Source organism: Tenrec ecaudatus, chromosome 13 (assembly GCF_050624435.1).
Source record: "Tenrec ecaudatus isolate mTenEca1 chromosome 13, mTenEca1.hap1, whole genome shotgun sequence".
NCBI lineage: Eukaryota > Metazoa > Chordata > Mammalia > Afrosoricida > Tenrecidae > Tenrec > Tenrec ecaudatus.
In genome coordinates this window covers 11037064-11059942 of record NC_134542.1, presented here as the reverse complement: position 1 = coordinate 11059942, position 22879 = coordinate 11037064, and the positions used below count along the sequence as shown (strand labels likewise).

Sequence of the window (22879 nt, the reverse complement as noted above, 5' to 3'; positions counted from 1 at the left end):
CGTTGTTCTTTCCCTTTAGGGGGGTGCATGTGTGTTATATGTCGATAAACGCTATCAGTTCCCCTTTTTCAACCCCCCCCCCCACACCCTCTTGGTATCGCTACTCCCATTTCTGTTCCTGAGGGGTTTATCTGTCCTGGATTCCATGTATTGAGAGCTCTTGTTTGCACCAGTTTACATGCTCCGATCTAGCCCGGTTTGGAAGGTCCGGTTGGGGTCATGATCTTGGGAGTGAGGATGCCTCAAGGAACCAGAGGAATACTGTGTGTTTCCTTGGCGCTATGCTGCACCCTAGCGAACTCATCCCTTTCTTGTGACTGTTCTGTGAGATGTCCAATTGTCTACAGATGGGTTTGGGGGGCTCTATTCTAACTTCCCTCGTTCGCAACAATATGATGATTTGTTTCCGGCTTTCTGATGCCTGTTACCTGATCTTAGACCTCTTCTGATGAAAGCTGATGGGCCTAACAAAAGAAAAAAGAAAAGGTTATTTTAAATGCATACAAAGACTTGTTATGTAAATAAGAGGGTCTAATGAATGCCTCCTAAAACCTAAACAGGCACCAAGAAAGAAAGAACTGTAGCAGAAGTGTTGACTGTTGACTGCAATTGACTTTCTGTGCCCTTAACAAAGATGTCTGCCTCGCACCCTCTCCTTGCCCGACTCCTCTGCGCAGGCGTCAGCCCGCCCCTTCCCGCATCACATGACCCAACCCCGGCCTGAACTACGGCTGCTGGAAGGGGCCAGCCCCGGCCGTTCTCGAGTCTCTCTCGGCCCGCTGAGGGCCGCTCCGGCCGGTGCTTCGCCCCGGCGCCTCCGTGCGCTCGGCCAACGGCCTCCGAGAGCGCCCCCCCGAGCGCCCCGGGAGCCAGCGGGCGGCGGCCCTCGCCGGGGACCCTCCAGCGGGCCCAGGGGTGAGTGCTGGCGCCTTCGCTCCCGGGCCGCCGCCGGGCCTAGCGCCGTGGCGGGGGTTCTCCGGCCGGCCGGCCGAGGCAGCCGCGGTGGCCCGGGCCCCGGAGTCGCTTTCAAGCCGGGCCTTGCCTCCACCTCAGGGTCCGGTCGTCTCCTTGGTCCTCGAGGCGAGCGAGAGAGCTGCTCGCGGAGGTCGGGGGACGCGCCAGCCCCTCGCCCTCCCTGCCCCGGGGCCGCCCCGACATCGCCCCGGAAGGCAGCTAGCCCGGGGTGCGTGCACCCGGCGGCGGGTGACCTTGAGCCGGACGCCCACCGGCGTTAAAAACCGCCTTGTTTCATTTGTTGGGGGTGGCGGTGGTTCTCCTTTGTGTAAAATGCGTGTTGGCAGAGGGCGACTTGTGGGCCCCCGGTGGTCGTCGGCACGTCCCTGTCCAGCCCGGCGGCCTCCGCGCCGCTCGCTGCCGGGGTGCCCTTCCTGGAGCTGGGGCGCCGTGGGACGTCGTGACTCGCTTCGCGCAGCCTTGGTCCTGATCTGCATGGAGATAGCACTCCTGGCCGTGCCCCAAATCTTAGAGCCGGAGGCATTTAGGGAGACGGTCACCTCTCCAGCGCGGTGACGCCCTAGCTCTTGCAGAGCGTGAAAAGGCAGTGGGCCATTGCACCCAACTATAGCCCCGGGGTCTTAGTGGTCGCACGTTGGCGTGCTAATTGCAAGGCCAGGAGTTCGAAATCACAACCCGTCTGCGGGAGAAAGAGGAGGCTTTCTGTAGACACGCCCTGGGGCAGTTCGAGCCTGCCCTCTGGGGTCCTTAAGAGTCGCAGGAGAGACTAAGTGAATGAGACTAAGCGGTCCCCCTCTCTCCGATGCAAAAAGCCCGAAACCACCCAAACATTTACTTTTTGTCACTTTAGCTGGCTAATGAGATTCCCAGAGGGAAGAACCCTTCGGAAAACCGGGTTTGGAAAGATATTCATCGCACTGAGTGGACATTTCTCCGGTCTTGAAATTGGGAGAATTTGAGAGCGTTTGGGTTTTCAAAGCTTGTGGGTTGATTTTGCGGGTCTTTCCCGAAGGAAGTTGTGAGTTCTTCCACTTCCGGTCTGGTGAGGCGGCCTCGGTTCCTTTTCCTTTGCGGTTGGTTGGTTTTTTAAGAGAACGGCTCTCCTGCCTCCGGGTATTGTAATGTGCGGAATCGGAAGCTTATTATGAAAACCTGTGCTGGTTTATATTTTGAGTTTGCAGACACATTTCTTAAAAAGAACGTTTTCCCCTGTCTCCTAGCCCCTTTTGTTCCCCGTAGGACTTTTTGGGAAAGAACTTAAACGAATGGTTTCCATGAGGGGGCTTCAGAAAAGTCGTAAGCTTGAATTCAGAGATGATGGAGTTTTTCCATTTTTTTTAAGCACCCTTCATGTACATAAAAACCTTGAACTAAGACCACACCATATATGTTAAAAAACTGGAGGGTGTTTTTTGGTAAGTGGAAAATTAACAGATAATGTTTGCACCCACTGGCAGTTTGACCCAACCTAATTGTTGAACGCCCTAGGCCTAGAGTCTAAGAGCCTTCCCAGGTTCTTGAACAATTAGCGTGGGGCCTGAACCCTGCATTAGTCTGTTTTGGGGATCTGAGTTGACTTTAGGTGGCATATGGATGAGAGTGTTCTGGTTTGAGCTTGTTTTTGTAAGGATGTAAGTGACATTAGATAGTAAAGCAAAATGCTCTTTTGAAATACACTTATTTAGGACATAATTCCCAAACTTAATTGACCTACGACCCCCTTTCAGGAAAAAAATTACTCACTGCCTCACCTGATAATCAAAAACTTTTGTACGATAGCCAATAAGCCAGGATAGTTTCAATTCCTGCTTTGCTGTACTTCTGGATTATTTCAAGCCCACCCCCTGAGTGGGAAGTATTCCCCACTGATTTAGGGCGTAGTGGAAACTTGTTAGACATAACCAAATATCGTGGGAGAATGTGTTGTGCTTCGGGGCTCAGAATCATCTCTTGAGGGGCCACCAACATCAATTGGCATAACAGTCAACAAAGACAATGCTTATACATCAGTGGTCCTCAACCTTCCTCATGCTGTGACCCTTTAATACAGTTCCTCATGTGGTGGCCCCCCAACCATAAAATTATTTTCGTTGCCACTTCATGACTGTAATTTTCTTACTGTTAAGAATCCGGTGACCCCTGTGAAAGGGTCGTTGCACCCCCATCCCCCCCAGGGGTCATGACCCACAGGTTGAGAACCACTGTTATACATCCTGATTTGGTGAGTAGCCACTAGGGTCTTAAAGCTGTGAGTGACTCTAAATAAGTAAGTTACAGCTATTGATCTCTCTGTCCCAAGCTAGGTGGAGGATGGGGTGGGGAGAGAGATTCAAAGAAATGAACCCATTAGCCTGCAGGGCTAATGCACTACATGAGCCTCAGCCTTCATGAGTGTAAGCTCAGGGGAACTAGATGGTGCCCTACTACCCTTGCCAACCACACTGCAAAGGATCACAGTAGGAGGTCCTGATAGACTGTGTCTCGGCTCTCATCACTTGGAGACCCCCCCACATTGCCCCCCTAATAGTGGCAGCATCCAGTCTCTCATTTAGCCCCTGTTTTTCTTCCCCAGGGAACCAAGTGGCTCTAAATCCAACACATGCCCTTTGAAGCAAGTTAAAGGATTTACTATGAAGCCCAGAAGCAGATAGTGCCAAGTAGCAGGCTGTAGTAGTTACCCATTTGTAAGTAAGAGTCATTTTCTCTCTTGCCTCTTTCTTAGTCTTGAAACCATCTGCATGCCGAATCCTTACAATTCATGGTTTGGTAAATTTGAAAGTTCCTAACATTTTAGTAAGTAATCAAAGCAGCGAGTTAGCAGTCTTCAACCCCCAGTTAGTTGCTGGGGCTTAGCAGTCTTCAGCAGCTGCTGAGGATTTTGGGCAGCATCTCGGGGAAGTCCTCAGCTGTCTCTGATGTGGAGTGTAAGCACTCCAGCCATGACTTAACCACAAGGAGCGAAGCATTTAGATTGCCTGCAGGAGAGACTTTTACCATTGCTGTGCACCTCAAACCTTTTGCTGCACATTTAGTTTGAAGACGTAGTATAATTTGGTTCTCCAAGTGATCTCCTTTTGAAGGGGTCATCGCTCCATGCCAAAACGTTAGACTACCTCAAATATGCCCGCCCCCTTGAAATCCTCTTCATGACTCTGTACTGCATCTTGAAAAAGATGAGCTTTCTGTTTCACTGCAGAATACAACATGTAAAGAAGCAGCATGTTGGTCTTTCTAGCCTGGCTTCACGTCACGTGTGAGCACCTGGTGCCGCTTGGTTTTATCCTGTGTGGAAAATCCCAGGTTGCTGGGCTCTGCCTCAGCCTGCCCCTGCTCTGGAGGAGGCCCCAAAGAGCGAAGCTAGGGGGGATTTGAAAACAACTCTCTCAGATCACGCCCCAGACCATGTGCGAAGCTAAAAGGAATTTGAAGTCGCGATTTACTTTGCTTCATCGCTGTCTTGTGAAATGACTTGTTGAAATACTGATTTTTATTCTTTCTTTTTTTCAGCTGGAAAAGCAGTGTCCGTGTTGTTATGTACACCTCCAAAAAGAGTTCAGATCTGTAGGGGAAGTCTTGTGTAAAGTAAACTGAACTGCAGGGTAGCAGTGTTGTCCTAGCTCTTGTAGGTGGGTCTTTCCTGTGTTAACATGAGTAAGAGAACAAGCAGTGACACCCCACTAGGAAGGTCAGTGGCATTTTATTCAGCTGAGGGCTGAGTGACAGTGGCTTTCAGGCTGCTGCCAAAGGCTGGCCGTGCGCTTTCCGCTCTCAGCAGCCTGCGTGTCTCTGAGCTCAAGCACCCTTCTCTGCTAGGGAAGCTTACTTGATGCCTCTGGTCTGTCTGCCCCCTCCGAGGCATGCCATGCTTTTTTTTTGGGGGGGGGGGTTGGACCCCCTTTCTGCAAATACACACATGAATATGTTACTAAGGATAAATGAATTATGTTACATATTCGGCCCTTCAGACGAGCAGATACGTTAAGGATTTGTTTATGCAGACGCAATGCTTGGCGTCAGGCCTTGGTCATCAGCTAAGAGAAGTGTACAGTTATATATTTTTGTACTTTTCGGGGAGGGCTGGCAGTTTATTTTTCTTCCTTTTAAGTAAATTTTGAGTTAACTTGATTCACTTCAGAAGCTGGTTTTCATCATTAAAAGAGTTGATATTTTTGCGCATGGGGGCAGCTTTTTTGTTTTGGGGTTTTTTTTTGTTTGGTTTGGTTTTTCATTTTTATAAAGCCCTAGCAGCTTTCCCGCCAGTCATTGATTAGGGGACTTAAATTTTTAACATTTATTTCAAGCCTTTTTGCATTTATTAGCAGCATGCACATTTGTTTTTGCAGTCTGTCTCTGTCTGTCTTGTCTGTCTGTGTCTCCACACTTGTGTATATGAAATAGTTCTAAAACTTTGCTCCTAATCTATATCCTCAAGGTAAAATTTCAACTGATAAGTTAGGAGGCATTATGTTGAGGGAAAGAATTTTCTTCTGCCTTATTTGCCCTTTGTGTATATTCCGTACTCGCAAATGAGAAGTGTACTTTAGTGCTTTCTAGACGGCACTGTCTTGTACTTCACTACAAAGAGGAGGCTGGCGTTTGGACTCCCGGTCACCCCGTCTGTGCATTTTTCTCCCACAGGGTGAGTGGGGCAGCATTTCCTTCCCCCACTGCTGCTGAGATGGCGGAAATCAGTCGCATCCAGTATGAGATGGAATACACCGAAGGTATCAGTCAGCGAATGAGGGTCCCAGAGAAGTTAAAAGTAGCACCGCCGAATTCTGACCTAGAACAAGGATTTCAAGACGGCTCTCCAAATGCTAGTGTGATAATGCAGGTCCCAGAGAGGATTGTTGTGGCAGGTACTCTCACCGTTGCTTACAAAGCTCGCTTAGACACTTTTGCTCAACCTTATCCCCACCCCCACCCCCCACCTCCCTCCCATGTGTAACACACCACAGGTGGATGGGCGCTGACAGCTCACATTGAGAACCTGCCTGGTTATTTTCCCACCAGTCATGCTTGAGAGTTCTGTTTCTGCCAGTCTTCTTCATCAGAGCCATTTAAGTGGTCTATCTTTCTTGTGAAATGCCTGTTGAAATCTTTTGCCAGCTTATAAAATTGGGTTTGGTTGGTTGGTTATTAATTGCATTCTAAGAGTAAATTGTAGATGTTCTGGATACCATTATTTATATATAAACATATCTCCCCAAACAAAAAAAATGCTCCAAGCTCACTGTCATAGAGTCTATTCTGACTCATAGAGAACCTCTCTGTGTAATTTATCATTCCAGCAGCATACTAGTAAATGTTGGTGAAATGTGCATTCTTACGCTGAGAGTTTAGATTGAATGGTTCTCAGGCAGTAGCTGGGCTATCATGCCAAAGTAAGAAGTCAGTTATACAATAACATCTTAATGCCATCACTGTCTCTCTGAAACCCTCTCAGGAAATAATGAAGACATTCCATTTTCAAGACCAGCAGATCTTGACCTTATTCAATCAACTCCCTTTAAGCCTCTGGCACTGAAAACACCACCGCGTGTTCTTACACTAAGTGAAAGACCGCTAGACTTCCTAGACTTAGAAAGACCTGTACCAACGCCTCAAAATGAAGAAGTAAGTAGAGTTTAAACTTTACCTGAATTTGAAATCATGAACAAAAAGTACAAGTTAAAGAGTAATAACTAGGAGGCTATAGATTGTATTTTATATGCCCTGCTATCAGAAAAAATAATGTCTGGCATCTTCAAAGCTTATTTTAAAACAAGTAGCCATCTAAGTGAAGTGTCAACTAAGTCCACATAGAAGAAGCATACTAGCCTGAGTAATCTAAGGATTGTAAATAACAAAATCCAAGATCAGAGGGGAGAATTGTATTAGAGCTTAAATTCTGAGCACCTAGTTTGTGGAAGTCCACAGATAACATTGAAAGCCCAAGATCCATTTGCAGAGTCCCCAAGGAGAATAAGCTTCCATTGACAAGGAATACAAATACCCTTCCCCTTAGAGTACATTGGAAAGTAAAGGCATGCAGATTTAAGTTAAGTTTTAATATCATTTGTTTTCCCTTTTGACACATTTTTGTTCTAGTTTTTTTATTTTCTGTTTTCTTTGGGATTGAAGTTTTTATGTGTTTGATTTTCTTATTAGGAGGAGGTGGGGGTTGTATGATTTTCTAAACCAAGGTAGGTAAATCTATATAGAGAGTAACTAGATTAATAGTTTTTTTATGGTTTTGGCAGAGAGTCTGGGGAGAGATGGGGTGCTAATAATAATGAGTATAAAAATGAAATGTTCTGAAATTGATTATGGTGGGGATTGCATAACTTTTTAATGTTTTCACCCTATTGAATTGTGTGGCACCTGTCAGTAGAACTGCTAAAAATAAATTGTATCTGTAATGAATGAAATGAAAACTTTTCACACAGAAGACTGGATTTTGATTTATGCTGAAAACTAAACTCTACTGCCTATGAGTTGATGGCGACTTACAGGACCCTGTAGGACAGCGTAGAACCATCCACTGTTATTTTCCAAGACTGTTTACAGGAGTAGGAAGACCAGTCTTTCTCTTTCTGGTGGTTTTGAACTGCTGACCTTGCAGCTCACACCTCTCCCTGTAACCACTATGCCACCAAGGCTCCTTTTTTTATCTATAACGACGCCAAACAAGATTTGTTTTTGTTTTTTCAACTTAGATATTACATTTCAGGGAAAGTGGAACTTGATGGGTAGCATTTTCTTGTGAGAAGTCTTGAAGGAAAGAGTCCTTCATGCATTGAGCAGTACAGAATAAGTTGGGAAGTTCTGCAGTCAGTGAAACTGATGTGTGTGGCTTTGTTATAAAGGAGGAACCCTGGAGGCGTAGCTGTTATAAAATGGACTGACTGCTCAGATGGATATTGGACCTCCACTCAAGTACTAGCGCAATGCCAGAACACGTTCTATTAAATTGGCATTCCATGATGCACACCTTCCTGACACTATATCACTGAAGACAAATGTGTGCATAAGCAAATGTGGTGAAGAAAGCTGATGGTGCCTGACTATCAAAAGATACAGCGTCTGGGGTCTTAAAGGCTTGAAGATAAACGAGCAACCATTTACCTCAGAAGCATCAAAGCCCACATGGAAGAAGCACCCCAGCGTGTGTGACCACAAGGTATAGAAGGGACCAGGTACCAGACATCAAAGAACAAAAAAATCATATCAGTGGGTGCCTACCTTCCCGACATGATCACTGAAGACAAATGTGTGCTTAGTGAAGAAAGCTGATGGTGCTCAGCTATCAAAAGATCTAGCATCTGGGGTCTTAAAGGCTTGAAGGTAAATAAGTGGCCATCTAGCTCAGAAGCAACAGAGCCCACATAGAAGAAGTACAACGGCCTTTGTGACCATGAGGTATCTAAGGGATCTGGTATCAGGCATCAAAGAACAAAAATTCATATCATTGTAAATGAGAGTGAGTGCAGAGTGGAGACTCAAAGCCCATCGGTAGGCAACTGGACACCCCCTTACTGAAGGGTTGTGGGGAGGAGATGAGCCAGTCAGGGTGCAGGGTAGCAACAATGAAACATATAAGTTTCCTCTAGTTCTTAAATGCTTCCTCCCCACCCACTATCATGATTCCAATTTTACCTTACAAATCTGGGTAGACCAGAGGATGTACACTGGTACAAATAGGAACTGGAAACAGTAAATCCAGGACAGCTGACCCCCTCAGGACCAGTGGTGACAGTGATACCGGGAGGGTGGAGGGAAAGTGGGATAGAAAGGGGAACCGATTACAAGAATCTACATCTAACCTCCTCCCTGGGGAATGGACAACAGAAAAGTGGGTGAAGGGAGACGTCGGACAGTGGTAAGATATGACAAAATAGTAATTTATGAATTATGAAGGGTTCATGAGGGAGGGGGAAAATGAGCTGTTAAGGGCTCAAGTAGAAAGCAAAGGTTTTGAGAATGATGATGGCAACAAATGTACAAATGTGCTTGACACAATGGATGGATGTATGGATTGTGATGAGCCCCCAGTAAAATGATTGTTTATAAAAAGGGCTGCTAACCGCATGGTAGACAGTTTGAAACCACCAGGTGCTCCTCTGGAGAAAGTTGAGGCTTTCTACTCCCATAAAGAGATACCAGTCTCAGGAAAACCCACTAGGGCATTCTCACCTGTCGTGGGGTTGCTGTGAGTTGTAATCCCCTCTGGCTGTGAGTTTGGTTTGGGTTTTTTAAAGACAGGGTGGTGATTAGAGCAAAGAGAGCTCTTTTTCCCATTTCCCCTACTTGTTAAAAGGTTGCTTCCAGTAAGCTACTTGCTGTGGATTGAATCATATATGCTCCCGTCAGTCTCCCCCCAAATAAAAGGGGGTACCACCACCCCCAAAAAACGGGGGCGGGGAAGCTCTGCTGGGCGGAACTTTTATAGTACACGTTTTTCCCACTAGGCAAGCATCAGCAAACTTGCTCTGAGCTAGTCCACCAGTGAGGTTAGTCACCTGGGAAGGTTCTCTGGTCACAGTGAATTTCTCTGTGAGAGCAGCTATGCTTGCACCTCGTTTTGTGTGATGGCCGACTTAAGAGTACAACATGTGGCTGGGAAAATTTCTTGCTTGCGAAAAATGTCCAAGAAACTGTTGTGATGTTGAACACTGCTTACAAGGATAGAGCTATTGGAAAAACTCAAGTGTATGAATTTTCTTGTTTCAAAAAAGGTGAAATGTCGATTGATGACAAACCTCGTCCTGGACGTGTGTCAGCTTCCCAAACAGACGAAAATGATGACAAAATCTGTGCACTTGTGCTCAAAGACTAATGACAGACCATTGAAGAGATGGGGACGTTATCTGAGCTCAGTTCAGCAAATTGTAACGGAAGATTTAGGAATGAGAAAGGACGCTGCAAAGTTTGTTCCATGGGTTCTGACTGACCAGGGAAAAGAGCCGTGGAAACATGCCTGTGCTCTGAAAGAACAACTCTGAAATGCCCCCAACATTTTTCTCCAAGGTCATTACTGGTAAACAGACAAACAGACATGGTGCTATTCTTTATACCCCGAAAGCAAACACCAGTCAAGCCAATGGAAGACGCATTGTCACCTTGCCCAAAAAAAAGTTCATCAAGTGAAATCAAAGATCAAGACGATTCTCATTTGTTTTTGTTTTTTGGATATAATGGGGGATAGTGCATTTGGAGTTCATTCCACTACGTCAAACTGTTAATCACACTTTCTGTTTAGAGGTTGTGAAAGATCTCGTAATGGTGTGTGACAGAAGTCTGATCTGTGGCAGAAGGGACACTGCTTTTGCCACCATGACAATACACTTGCTCATGTAGCCATCTCATTGTGCCAGGTTTTGCCAAAAAGGGCATGCCTCTCTTCCCCACACACCTTACTCACCTGACTTTGCTCCGGGCAACTTCTTTTTGTTTCTGTGAATGCAGAGGGACATGAATGGACAGTAATTTGATGACATAGAGAGGTGAGGACAAAAGCGAGGGAGGCGCTATCAGCCATCCAAATAGATGGGTTTGAAAAATGTTTCCAAGAATGGAATCGCAGATTTTACAAATGTGTTAAGTGTAATGGAGAGTACTCTGAAGGTGATAGAGTTGCTTTGTAAAAATATTTGAATACATAGCTTTGAAAAAAAATTCTGGTTTTGGGGGGTACCCCCTCAAATGTCTTGGAAATCATACCTTCTCTGTTGATGGTGACAATCCCAGTGGGAATGGATTGTCTTTGTACGTAAATGAGATCGTGCAAGGTGTGTTTTAAGTTAGTCTCGTCAATATAAAAAAGATTTAAGCAAGTAAGTGAAAGAAGCGGAGGTGGGAAAAGAAAGATACTGTACCATATAAAGTTCGGCTGAAGGCAGGGACGGGGACTTTGCTCCAGAGCTGATTCAGCCTTCCCGTCGAGCCTCACGGAAGGATTGCTGTTATTGGCCTCACTAGGTAACTGACATTGTGAGCACCACTGTCTCCATTAATATCCCTACCCACCTAAACCCAGTGGAGTGGACGCATAAGTTGACCTGCCTCCGCCGTTGACTCAGGAGCAGGCTAACGGCTGGGCACCGTTTTCTGTAGCTGCTGGACTTCTAGCACAGCAGCGTGAGGCTAATCCCTGGCAGCGTGCAGACCTAGCTTTTCATCCGTCGTCTCACTGCCTGGCCTCTGGCAGTTCTCCCGCTATTGTCTCCAAGGAGAAATGAGGGCGGGCAGCTTCCAGTGCTGGAGATGCCTTTTTCTTGGCATGTAGGAATCTACTGAGGGACCTGGGCAGCATGCTTATCAGTGCCCGTTAGAACGCTCAGGAAGCTTGCTTGGTGAACTAACTGTGGGTGATTGCTTGGTCAAAAGGCACCAAGGTGCTTGCTGATGACTACTAGCTGCTCTGGGAAAGGAAAGCTGAGTCCTGCAGAAGTGGAGAGGAGCTGAGCGAGGAGCCGGGAAAGATGGGGAGGAAGCAGCGTTCCAGCACCTCTGAGGAGATGGTCTGAACGAGGGAGGCAGCTGGGCCCTGGGTGCTGCTCAGAATCAATCCAGTGAGATGCCGGGAACCAGGTTCCCGTGGCATCATCCCCCTCCTCCAGCAGCCTCAGCACTCTTGACATTCTTTGTTGGGGACTGTCCTGGAGTGGTGTGAGATACTGGGCAGCATTTCTCATCTCTTACTGACTAGCTGCCAGTAGCAAGAGCCAAATCGCGACATGAACACTGCTGCCAGTAGCCCAGAGGTGGAAACAACCCAGATGTCTGTTGACTGATGGAGAGGCAAAATATGGTATATACACACCCTCTTCGGTATGCCGAATCGCTACCAAAATATGGAAGGTGACTCTAGGACATGAATATCATTCAACCTGACCTGTGCTAAAGCATGGGTGAGCCTTGAAAACATTGTGCTAAGTGACAGAAGCTAGACAAAGAGGACCACATAGCATATGAGCCCATTTATAGGAACTGTACTAGCACACATTTATAGACAGGACACTGATTGCTGGTGCCAGGGGCTCGGGGGTGCGGGGAATTGGGAATGATTTCTTCACGAATATAGGATCTCCTATTGGGGTGATAGACATGTCTGGATCTAGATAGGAAGAAGGTCCTACTGTGTTGAGTGCCACTGAACTATTAAAACAAGGATGAGGACGAAGGAATGCTAAGATACCCGAGCGAGGTTTACCAGGAGAGGACGGCTTGGCCGGGTCAGCGGAGTAGATCGACACACAAGTAGACCCAGTGGATGCTCCTCCCCCCAGGAATCTGCGCAAGCATATAGTGCTTGGAGTATAAGCGTATTCTGGATGCTCTCAGTCATTTCTTTCTCCAGAATGCCAGTCATAAACTTGATACATAGGAGGCAACTTTCGAAACTTCATGGAGAAATGGAATGGAAGGATAACAGGATTAGTCCACCGACTTTCTGAAGCCCTTTCACAGACGTCCATGCTGCCCAGTTCCCAGGCAGTTGCTCTAGTGGTGTAGTGGTCACTTGTTGAGCTGCTAACTGCAAGGTCAGCAGTTTAAAACCACCAGCCGCTTTTAGGTGGGGCATTCTACTTCTGTGAAGAGTTAGTGTCTGAAACCCATGGGGGCAATTCTGTCGTGTCCTGTAGGGTTGGGTGAGTCTCCATCAACTGGATGGCATTGAGTTGGGTTTGTGAGTTCCCCGCTCCCAGGATGTTCTTGGCTATGACACTATGCAAGTTGGCCCTATACAAATAGAGTCCAATCTGAAGTGGGGAAAAGCCTAGTAGACTGCGCATCATCTGGTTGCCGGCTCTGTGGAGGACACAGACCCGATCCTTCCTATCCTGCTTAATCCTGGTGCTGGCGGCATAAAGCAGGAGTGGTTCTGATGGAGGAGCAGCTCCCCGCCCACATCCAGCTGTGGGAGAGCTGTCGGGCAGAAGTAGGAAGGCGCCGTCCTCGTCCTGCTCACGGACTTCCCTTGTTGAGGATTTGGGTTGCTCGGGTTTCATTTTGAATCTTTCTTGTTGTGGACTCGGAATCAACTCCTTTTCTGTTTTTAGAAATTATATATTTTCTCATTTAGAAGATTGGTTCCCAGTGAAATGTAAACCATGCTCTGAAATTACGTACTACATGACTGACTACGTTTCTATGGCATGAGACACTGGCTTAATTCTGCTTTGATGATAACTTTATAAACCAAGAAACGTCTGTTTTAAAAAAATAACAATAAAAGAAAACTACATTTTAAAATTCCTGTTAGAGTGTACTGGATTCACAGAGTAGTTGCCATTTACAGTAAATGTTATTGTTGTTTTTCTGGCATGAAGTTATCAGAACTATTTCTTCGTAGTTTTAAAAAAAGCACTTCCTAATCAAATGGGAATGGCAGCGGTGGGTTATCTACTGCTGGGTGACTGGCCAGCCCCAGCTTAGTGATGCATAAGGACACCAGCCCTTTCTTTGACTGAGGGACTCTGAATCAGGACTTTCACGGGCTCCCTGGTGAGAGCTCGTTTCCACACTAGAACACCAGCCGGTGTGGGTGGGGGAAGGGTACCATCAGGAGCAGACCCTCTGATGGGGTAGTGGATCCCTGCCATGGTCTGGGGCCTTAGCTCGGTACACCTGCACCCAGCCTTCCCCTGTTTCCACATGGGCTTCTCCCAGGAAAGAACGCAGCTACGGGCTGCTTGGTTCTGACCCAGCTTGGAGGCTCGTTGCCTCAGTCCTCCAGCAGTCCCAGGCTACCCCGGCTAAGCCGAAGGTGGGGAGGCCAAAAAGGAGCAGGAGGGCTGGGGGATCCTGTATGTGCTCCAGTCTGGGATGCCAAGGCTGCGAAGCCAGGAAGATTCCAGAATAGCTGACCAAATCTGGTTTGTCTTAACCTCACAAGCCAAGAGCACTCATGTGCAATTCAAATACATCCTATTCCTACCATTCATGTGACTCTGAAGACTGTACATGTGTTCTTAGAAATAATATAGAGGTGTGCTGGAAATGATAGTCTGATCATTGTTCCAAGCAAGGTGGCTCTGCTGTCGGTATGTGAACGTCTTGGAGTGATTTGCATGGAAAGTCGCGGCTTGAGCCCAGCTCTGTTGGTTGCAATTCTTGGCTACATGCTGCGCCCATTTTCCGAGCAGCCTCTGATGAAGGTTGTTGGGAAGCAGAGCCACGACGAAGCTCCTACGAGTGCTTTTCTCTTCCCCTTCCCTTTCTGTGTGCCCGAACAGATGCGGACGGTTGGCAGGCTAAAGAGAGAGCGCTCTATGAGTGAGAATGCTGTCCGCCAGAATGGACAGCTAATGAGGAACGATTCCATGTGAGTACAGCCTCTCAGCCCTGGGCCCTGCCTTGTTTGCTCCTTTTGCGGTGTTTCTCGCTGGCCCTCCAGATAGCTCCAGCAGCGTTGCACATCTGTTTTGCACCCCACTGGTTGTACATTTTTATAGTACTTTCTGTCGTCTTAGTAGCTGGCCATTCGTTAATTGTGAAAATACTTTATCTTCCTCTCTGTGTACAATTTGCTTGTTTTTAGAATCACTTCCAAGGTATACTTGCAACAAATCCATAAATGTTTAAGTGCTCAGCTGCATCCAACCTCAAAATATGCTCTTCTAGCATGTATGTAAACATTCCTGGGATGCCATGAGGAAAACATGGGCTAGAATGTTTACATTTTCAAGCAGTCACTTAGTCATAGAATTCAAGCCCTGCTCTTCATGAGTCCTGATAAATAACAGAGCCTAGGAAAATAGATCCCGATCCCCACCCCAGGAATATGGATTCATTGAAGTAATAGATCTCTTTCATTTTCTCAAAGACATCAGAATGTGTTGTGTGTAAGACAACAAGCCTTTCTTTTTCATGTGTGTTATTATACCCTGATTAAAAGCCAGTCCTATAGTGTTTTAGATGACGCCAATACTGCTTGTTGTTTTATTAAAATTAGAGTTTTACAAGTAAAATGTCCCTTGAAAAGCAATAGCATTTTACATCACACACCTATGGTGACTGGTCTTTTTAAATAGGTGGTTTTAGAGTGTCTGCGAAAATTGATATCTTTTTTTACTAGTTTTTCCGTCATTTTTCATGAGTTTCTTGCAAATCATGTGATGCCAAACTTGGAGCTTTCAGATGTAGTTAAAAGCAGAGAATTTAAATGTGTGAACATCACAACTAGACCATTACACATCAGTATTGTGCAGTGGTAAATTCTCACTTGGACCTGACTAAAGAACAGGGCTTGTGAGGGGAAGAGAACCTTTACTATCTCAGTGAAAAACATCTTCATATCTTTTATTCTTTCAAAGAAGTTTTATGAACAAGTTTCATGGTGTGTCAATCAGCCACTGAATTTCTAACTTCATTGTAAATGCTCTGTCTTACAGAAACTCTGTTTCCTTATGTTAGATACAAAGAAGACATTGAACTTTTCTCAAGAGCCTTGAAATCTCTCCTAAAGTAGTTACACTTAGTCTGAAGGGTTCTCTAGGAGGATACAGTTCAAATGAATCATCCTCTCTTTCAGAGAAGACTTAACCTGAAAGATGCAACCATGAATAATACAAATTCTATGTGACTAATGATACATCCCCCTGAAGTTAACCAGGGATGTCAGCAGACCTGCCTAGTTCATTTCTCTAGAACTTTCCAAATATAGATATGATGGAAAGGCCACATACTTCATAGCTAAACCAACTGCTGACACATTAGTCCCCAACTCATAGTGACCCTACAGGACAAAGTCAAACTGCTTCTGAGACTGTAAATCTTTATAACGGTAGACAGCCTCATTATTCTCCTACCAAGCAGCTGGTGGGTTTCAACCACCCACCTTGCAGTTAGCAGTGCAATGCCGACCCCTCTGTGTCACCAGGCCCCTTAATCACTTAAGTGGCTTTATGCATTTCTTATGTATAGTCTTTTAAAGGCAGCAACTGTTTCTTACAGAATTTTAATTGAAAAGATGTGGCTTAATTGTTTATGTCCTGTATGATTTAGACATTTCACGTTCATGAAACAAAAAATAGAGTTGGCTTAATGTAGTGTCACTCCCACTTTTACCTTAAAAAGTACAGCGTACACATGTGAGAGCCCAAACACAGCAGGGTGCCCTGCCCTTCAAAGTCTCCCAAGCTCCCCATCCTTGACAAGGTGCAGGTGGCCATTTTTCTATGGCCTGTTTCAGAGTTTGGAAAATACTGGCATTTGCTTCCTCTGACAGGTCTCTGCCTTGCTTTGGTTCTGGCTTTTGCAGGTCGTATTGTTCTTAACAGCTAAGAATAGGGGCCGCTCTCAGGTAGGTGTCTAGAAGCCAGTGCTGGGGCAGATGGGTTCCTGACAGGTGTGTTTGCAGTTAACCCAATCACCCACCTGCCTCCCATAGCAGAAAAGGTAATGACTCGTGCCAGCTGACACTTGACTTGTGTGTGTCATTCTTGTCTCTCGGACATGCTCTAAATGGTCAGTAGACTGGAAAGCTCATCTTTCGTTCACTTGGGGATTTTAAAGCCTTTTTTGGTAGTGAGAGTCACGTGACTGTTCGACTGTGCAGGTTCACGGTGACATGCTAAATTACTCCAGGTTTTGTTTTTACTCGTGATGAAGTTTGCCTTGGTTAATTTTAGTTTCTCATTGAATTCATCTTTTAAATTTAACATTGACTATTTTAACTTCATTATGAATTTTATCTGGTGAGCATGTATTCTGCTTTTGGTGTTGTTACTATGGTTAGGTAGAACACATTAATATGGTATGGCCCCATTTTAGTTGCTGAAGTACCGGTACTCTGCTACCTTCCCTGCCTCAGTCTTCCCTTGTAACCTGAGCTGGATTCCCGATGGCTGTGCATGGGCCTCTCTCTGCCTGCCCTCTGCCCTCCCCGATGTCTTTTATTCCTTGGCTGTAAGAATGGTCGTGCGCAAGGTCTTAGAGCAGGAGCACTTACCTCTGTTCTCTCCACTAACTTTCAAGAGGCAATAGGGTGCGTTGTTGTCAACGATTGGCAGGCACCAAGGCGTCCTGGTGGCACAGTGGTTAAGTGTTCTGCTGCGCATCACGAGGTGGGAACCCACCAGCCCCTCCCTCCTTGGGTGAAGGAGATGGCAGTCTGCTCCCATAGAGACGTGTAGTCCTGGAGACCCTTTGGGCAGTTCTACTCTGTCCTCCAGGCTCTGAGAGTCAGAAGGACTCCACGGTAAGCAGTGTGGTGTGGGTATGTATTGGCTCAGGAATGCTTTCTGACCAGTAGAATCATTTCTAGTTATTTTGTTGTGATATAAAAGTCAAATATGTAAAAGAAGCATAATTATTATTTAAGGTGGCACAGATCAGATTCTGCCCCAAGAAATAAACTGTCAAGGTTCCAGGCACCGATTTCTGCACCGGAGTACACGTAAGATTTCATCTGACCTGCTTTTCACAAGTAGGAGTGTTTTAATGTTGCAGGCTTATGTTGTACTAATCCATCTCACCGCGTAATTGGCATTTAGTACCCCAACACCCTTTACCATTTGGCTTTTCCTACCTCTGTTTCATGTGTTCTCAAACTGTCAGCCATGTGCGTTGGTTAAGGAAAAGAATAGCTTCGATCCACAAAGGACGCTTTGTATTACTTGGGGTTTCTTAACAAAAAAGTAAGGACCCTTGGTAGTGTAGTAGTTAACAAGCTGGGCTGCTGCTCACAAGGTCAGCAGTTCAAAACCGCCAGCCACTCCTCGAAAGAAAGGAGGGGCTTTCTACTCCCTTAAACCGTTAACAGTGTTCCGGGAAACCCACAGGGGCAGTTCCACCTGTCCTGGAGGGTGGACCTTCACTGGACGGGGTAACAGCAGCATGGAGACAAAGCAGAGGTTCTCTTCCCTGTTGTCCGGGCCCCTTTGGTGGTTGGCTCAGGGATCCCATTTTTCTGATTTCAGCACACTCTATTTTCAAAATCTCACTTTGACCCAGAAGGAGACTGAAACCTTAAGTATGGTTTGTCATTTGACATGTTTTAAAAATTATTTTTTTTAAGTTAAAATTATACCGGAACAAGTTTTTTGTGATCCTTTTTTCCAAACTCTCCATGTGTGGGCATGGCTGATGTCCCCATCCAGGGCTCCACCCCACCGCACAGCACAGGAAATGCAGGTGAGTGTGGCAACAGGAGAAGCTATGCTGCCGGCCCGCAGTTTATCTCTTGGGCTGCTAGGTAGGGGCCTGGACTAGTGGCGGCAAAGTGAAAGGTTTCCTTATTTAAAATGTCAGAGACATAATCCGAGCTTTGCTTCATTGGCCATATTTTTTTCTTTTACGCCTTCCTGGGGTTTTTTTAGTGGGAAGAGAGACACAGGCTAGCACCTCACAGTTTGAGAAACAATGTTCCTTTGAAAAGCACTTGGGAAAGAGGTACTTGGCTGGGACTCCGCTTCCCATAAAGAACCCGGTGCGCATACGGCTGACTCGGCATGCCCCTGCTGGTGTCGGCCAGTGTTCCTTCCCAAGCCCTCGTGTCACGAGCCTGTGGGAGACCGTGGGGGGCTGCTAACTGATGACGCAGCGTGCTAAACACCGGCCGCTGAGTCTCCTCAACTGCGTCTCACCTTTTCTGTCAAAGAGAAGAAAGGCAACGTTGAGAATTTGCTGGTTTATAACACTTAACTAAAGAGTGATTTATTATCAACATGCATTTTTATTAAATACTAATCGTTAACAGTTGTTTAATCTTCTGAATATCTCTCTTATAGAATATGCTTACTTTGCCATTGTTTACCTGTTTAAAAAAAAAACACAGAAATCCAGCCACTGAGTCTAAGCTGAGTGGGTGGACAGGCAGGCAGGCACTTGACTCTGCCGCCCTGCCCACTCGATGCCAGCGACAGACTGATGTCCAAGTTCAACTTGTTGTTTGTGAAAAAGTCTTCCAAGATAGCTTAAATCTTTTTTCTTTTTTATTGCTAGACTATTTTTATGTTCTTAATTGGGATTATATTAGTCATCTTCTGACTTAGCAAATGAATTTATGTGCAGATGGAAATTGACACTAACAATAAGGGTTGTTCATACGAGGAACCTTCAGAATATTCGTGGAGCATTCCATATTTCCAACTCTGTTTTTCCATGAATGTTTTGAAGCCCCCTCGGCACTCAGAAGTGGTCAGCCGTTTAAAACCTCCTCTACCTCTTCTGCTTTTAATGTGATGAAGCTCCATCGGGTTAGTGATTGAAAAGTTAAAGGTTAGACTTATCTTTGAAAACTTTCATTTCTTTCAAGGGGTTATCAGAAATTCAAGTATGTTATAGGTTAGTCTTTGATAAGATAAATAGCTTTAATATTTATTGATGAAAAATGGCTTTTGTGAATCATTAGTTTTATTAAGTTATAGTTGAGGATCTTTTCAGGTTTTTGCTTTTTGTTTTGAAAACTTAATTTTATGTGATTGCAGAATCTTAGAACTTGGAGAAGTCTTATAACCCGTTCAAGAGCCCAACCTTCCGTCTTCAGAATTCTCTGGGACTCTAAAGTTAGGTTAGGCCTGAATACTTTCTAATGCCTGTGCATGAACAGGAAATGCTTAGTTTTTTTTAGAAATTAAGTGAGCAATTTCTTATTAGATGTTTCTAGGAAAAATAATTTCTTTCCAGGAGGATACCCACGTCCTTTTTCTGACAAACTTGTAATGGACAAAAATCCATCCCGCTCTTTCCCTGGACTTAGATTATATTCATGGACATTATTGCTCTACTTTAACATGTCACTATGTAGCCAGTTCATATACTGAAACTGACTGATAAGCAATGACTTCCAGTTAAACCCCAAAATTTAAAGACAAAAACTCCCTATCAGCAGAATTTGCATTGGTTAGTCTTTTAAAACTTGCTTCTGCCCTTTTAGCCAAGTAGGCTGGCAGCGCCATCAAGAAGAGCTGGAAGATGGGTTCTCTATTGACAGTGATGCAAAACTGGTGCTTTTTTTCAAACCATTTTATTTATTAGCACCTAACCCAGACATCATACCATTCCATAGTTCAATCATATCAATCAGTATTATGCAATCACTACCACAAATCAGTTTCAAAACATTTTCTTCTTCCTTGTACTCCTCGATATCAGCTCCTCCTTACCCTCTCCCCCACCTCCCCTGCTGTGCGCCCCAGAACCCATGTTCTAGCTATTATCTCCATAGATGGATCCATCCTGGGTTTCATATGCCAAAAAAACAGAAAAAGACGTAGTGAGTCAAGAAATTTACCCATAATGACAAAACACAACAGCTAATATGAAAAAAACACAGTAAATATTAAAAACCAGAACAAGCACAAAATGAAGTAAAAGGGAAATCAGGTGACAAGATTTTAACCATTCAAGTCAGACTTACCGTCTTAATCTACTACAGTCGTCTCTCCAGTCCTCTGATCACCACGTTATTCCCATCCCTCCGTTATGGGTAGAGGAAATCGCTGAGAAAACTGACCCCTTTGATCCCTTCGTCTGGTAACCCTTTTCTAACTAGCTTTCGGTCTGGTTTCCTGGTGCTGCCTAAAGAGAAATCTGAGCATGAGGCATGTAGGCTACATCTGGAGGGTCTCTATAGAATGCCCAACGTGGGTTTTCCAGGTATCACGGTCACTGGATAGGTTGGTTTATACAAGGGGCTTCAGGAAGGTGTTGGGGAAAAATCTGTTTTCATTCCATTTTTTGATGAACTTTTGAAGCACCCTCATACATATCCCCAGAAGAAACCCCAGGCTCTGGACAGATAACAAGCCTGAGTCCACAGCGTTGTTGGAGTTTATCTTGATCTTGACACTGTCAGCCTGAGCTGTCTGATGAATCAGCCTCAACAAATCATTTTCTCACCGATCAAGATTTGACGCATCTACTCAGAATGTTCAAGACACTCCAAGTTATTCACAACCTTGGGAAGACGAATTGTTTTCTTTCTTTCAATTTCTGGAAATATTAATAGATGGCAATAGCTCACCTTCCCACTAACATTATGGTCTTTCAGAAAAGTCCGTGTGAAGTTAGAGAAGGGGAGGATGGGCCCCTTTCATCAAAGAAGAAAAGCTAAAGTCTGTTGTCAACGAACAACCACAGCCATTGTTTCTTTACTGTCTTGATCGTTTAAGAACCTGCCTGGTGCTCTCATCTGCGGTCCCAGCCGGGTGTTTGTCTGTATGGGGAAGCAGGCTGTCCGTCAGCGTGCACTCGTAGTGCGTTGGCTCAAACGTTCTGAGACTTGGTTCCTCTTTGAATCCCATTCCCCTTTCGAGTGCTGTCACTCATCACACATCCACTTGCTTCTTTGCCTTTGTGAAGTGTTTGAGATGGCAGTTTATGGAGTCACGTGTTTAAAATGTGTCTGACCCCTGTTTACTAGAAAAGACCCTCCCTCCTAAGGGAAGGTGCCATGCTGTTGGCTAGAGTTTTATGTCCTGGCTCAGAAGGCTTGCACTTAGAAGCCTTCAGAAGAACGGTGCGTCTCCAAGCTAGGAATCTAACCTATTCGTCCTTACCCTAGGTCCCTGCCCTCTCAGCTGGTCTCCTTTAATAATTACAGTGAGACATTTTCCAGAGCTGCAAGCACGCTAGTTGGTTTGGAAGACAATTCTGAATGTTTATTAACATCTTTTCTCTGACTTTTCTTGGGGGGACGTGTGATGGGGGGGGAGTAAGGGATGTGTGGGGGGTGGAGGTGGAACAAACCTAAAACCCTTCCGGAAAGGTTTGTGGTGGAAAGTGCTCAGCTGAAGTTGTATGAAAATCTGACTTGAGTCTCTCTCTCTTCGTTTGCTGTGCTGCGTAAACAGTGTGACGCCATCGCCTCCGCAGGCTCGGGTCTGTCCTCCCCATATGTTCCCTGAAGACGGAGCGAACCTCTCCTCCGCCCGAGGCATTTTGTCGCTTATCCAGGCCTCCACGCGTAGGGCCTACCAGCAGATCTTGGATGTGCTGGATGAGAACCGCAGGTGACTGGCTCCAGTGACTCTTGCCTGCTTGAGCTTCTGGTTTTCTTGGCTCCTTATTTATAGCGCTGGGGGACTTCCTTTTCTGTTTGCACCTTCTTTGTCTCCTGCTAAGACACTGTGCTTTGAACCGCTTGCTTTGCTGTCTTTTACTGTGAAACAATTGTCCAAAATTCACATTTCACGGGAGTCAGGCTCCTGAGCACCCCTTCAGTCATCGGGCGGGTCTGCTTGCTGACTGCCAGCTGATGGGCAGTGTTGATGATGGCCTCCTCTCAGGACTTGGCCCCCCTCTGGGCTTGGGTGTGGGACCGCCAAGGGCTACCCTCTGGGTTTAAGTGGACTTAGGGGTCAGGATCCCTGGTGGTGGTCTGGTTATACCTTGGGCTGTGATCTACATGGTCAGTAGTTTGAAACCACCAGCTGCTCCAAGGGAGAGTGACAAAGGCTTTCTCCTCCCATAAAGAGTCACCGTCTCAGCAGAAACCCTCAGGCAGTTCTACCCTGTCTTGTGTGTATGGGGCGGGGGTGAGGTTTGGCGGGAGGGGAGGGCTGTGTGTCAGCTGTGAGAGAGAGAGAGTTCCTCTGGACAGGGAGAGGCAGCAGGTCTGAAGGCAGGGGCAATGTGGCTGCAGGGTCATTTTTTCTCTCCTCCTCGCCTGGCCTGCCCTGGAATTCCCAGAAGTTCCTGTCTGTTTATATTGCTGACATTTCTCACTCTTGCTGGCTTGCCTCCCTCTGAACATCTCCTAGTAACATTAGGAGGACACTTTTTTAGACTTCATGGCACAAGTACATTTGGGTGCAGTGCTTTCAGACACTGTCCTCGCTTCATCACTGTGTCGTATTGACCATGTCCCTGGGGAATAAGGTTTGACTACTATATTTGCATGTTTATACAAACATTATTTAGACCATGCGGAAAAGTGTACAGTGTGGGAAAGATACACTAGGCTTGTTTTCAA

At 45.8% G+C, this 22879-nt stretch overlaps 1 protein-coding gene across 12 annotated transcripts in view; it reads left to right on the top strand.

Annotated features, from left to right (window-relative positions):
• The first annotated feature begins 757 nt into the window (after positions 1-757).
• MFF (mitochondrial fission factor) overlaps positions 758-22879 on the top strand; it is a 30422-nt gene continuing 8300 nt past the window's right edge. For 3 of the 12 annotated variants that reach the window (XM_075529947.1, XM_075529941.1, XM_075529940.1), the window contains exons 1-8: positions 758-915; positions 3548-3659; positions 4483-4660; positions 5614-5834; positions 6422-6591; positions 14196-14284; positions 17285-17359; positions 21759-21917. In XM_075529947.1, the coding sequence (XP_075386062.1) occupies positions 4623-4660; positions 5614-5834; positions 6422-6591; positions 14196-14284; positions 17285-17359; positions 21759-21917 (752 nt within the window). In that variant the 5' untranslated portion in view covers positions 758-915; positions 3548-3659; positions 4483-4622. The remainder of the gene's footprint in view (positions 916-3547; positions 3660-4482; positions 4661-5613; positions 5835-6421; positions 6592-14195; positions 14285-17284; positions 17360-21758; positions 21918-22879) is intronic. The other 9 variants (XM_075529949.1, XM_075529948.1, XM_075529942.1 and 6 more) reach the window with 6 other exon arrangements.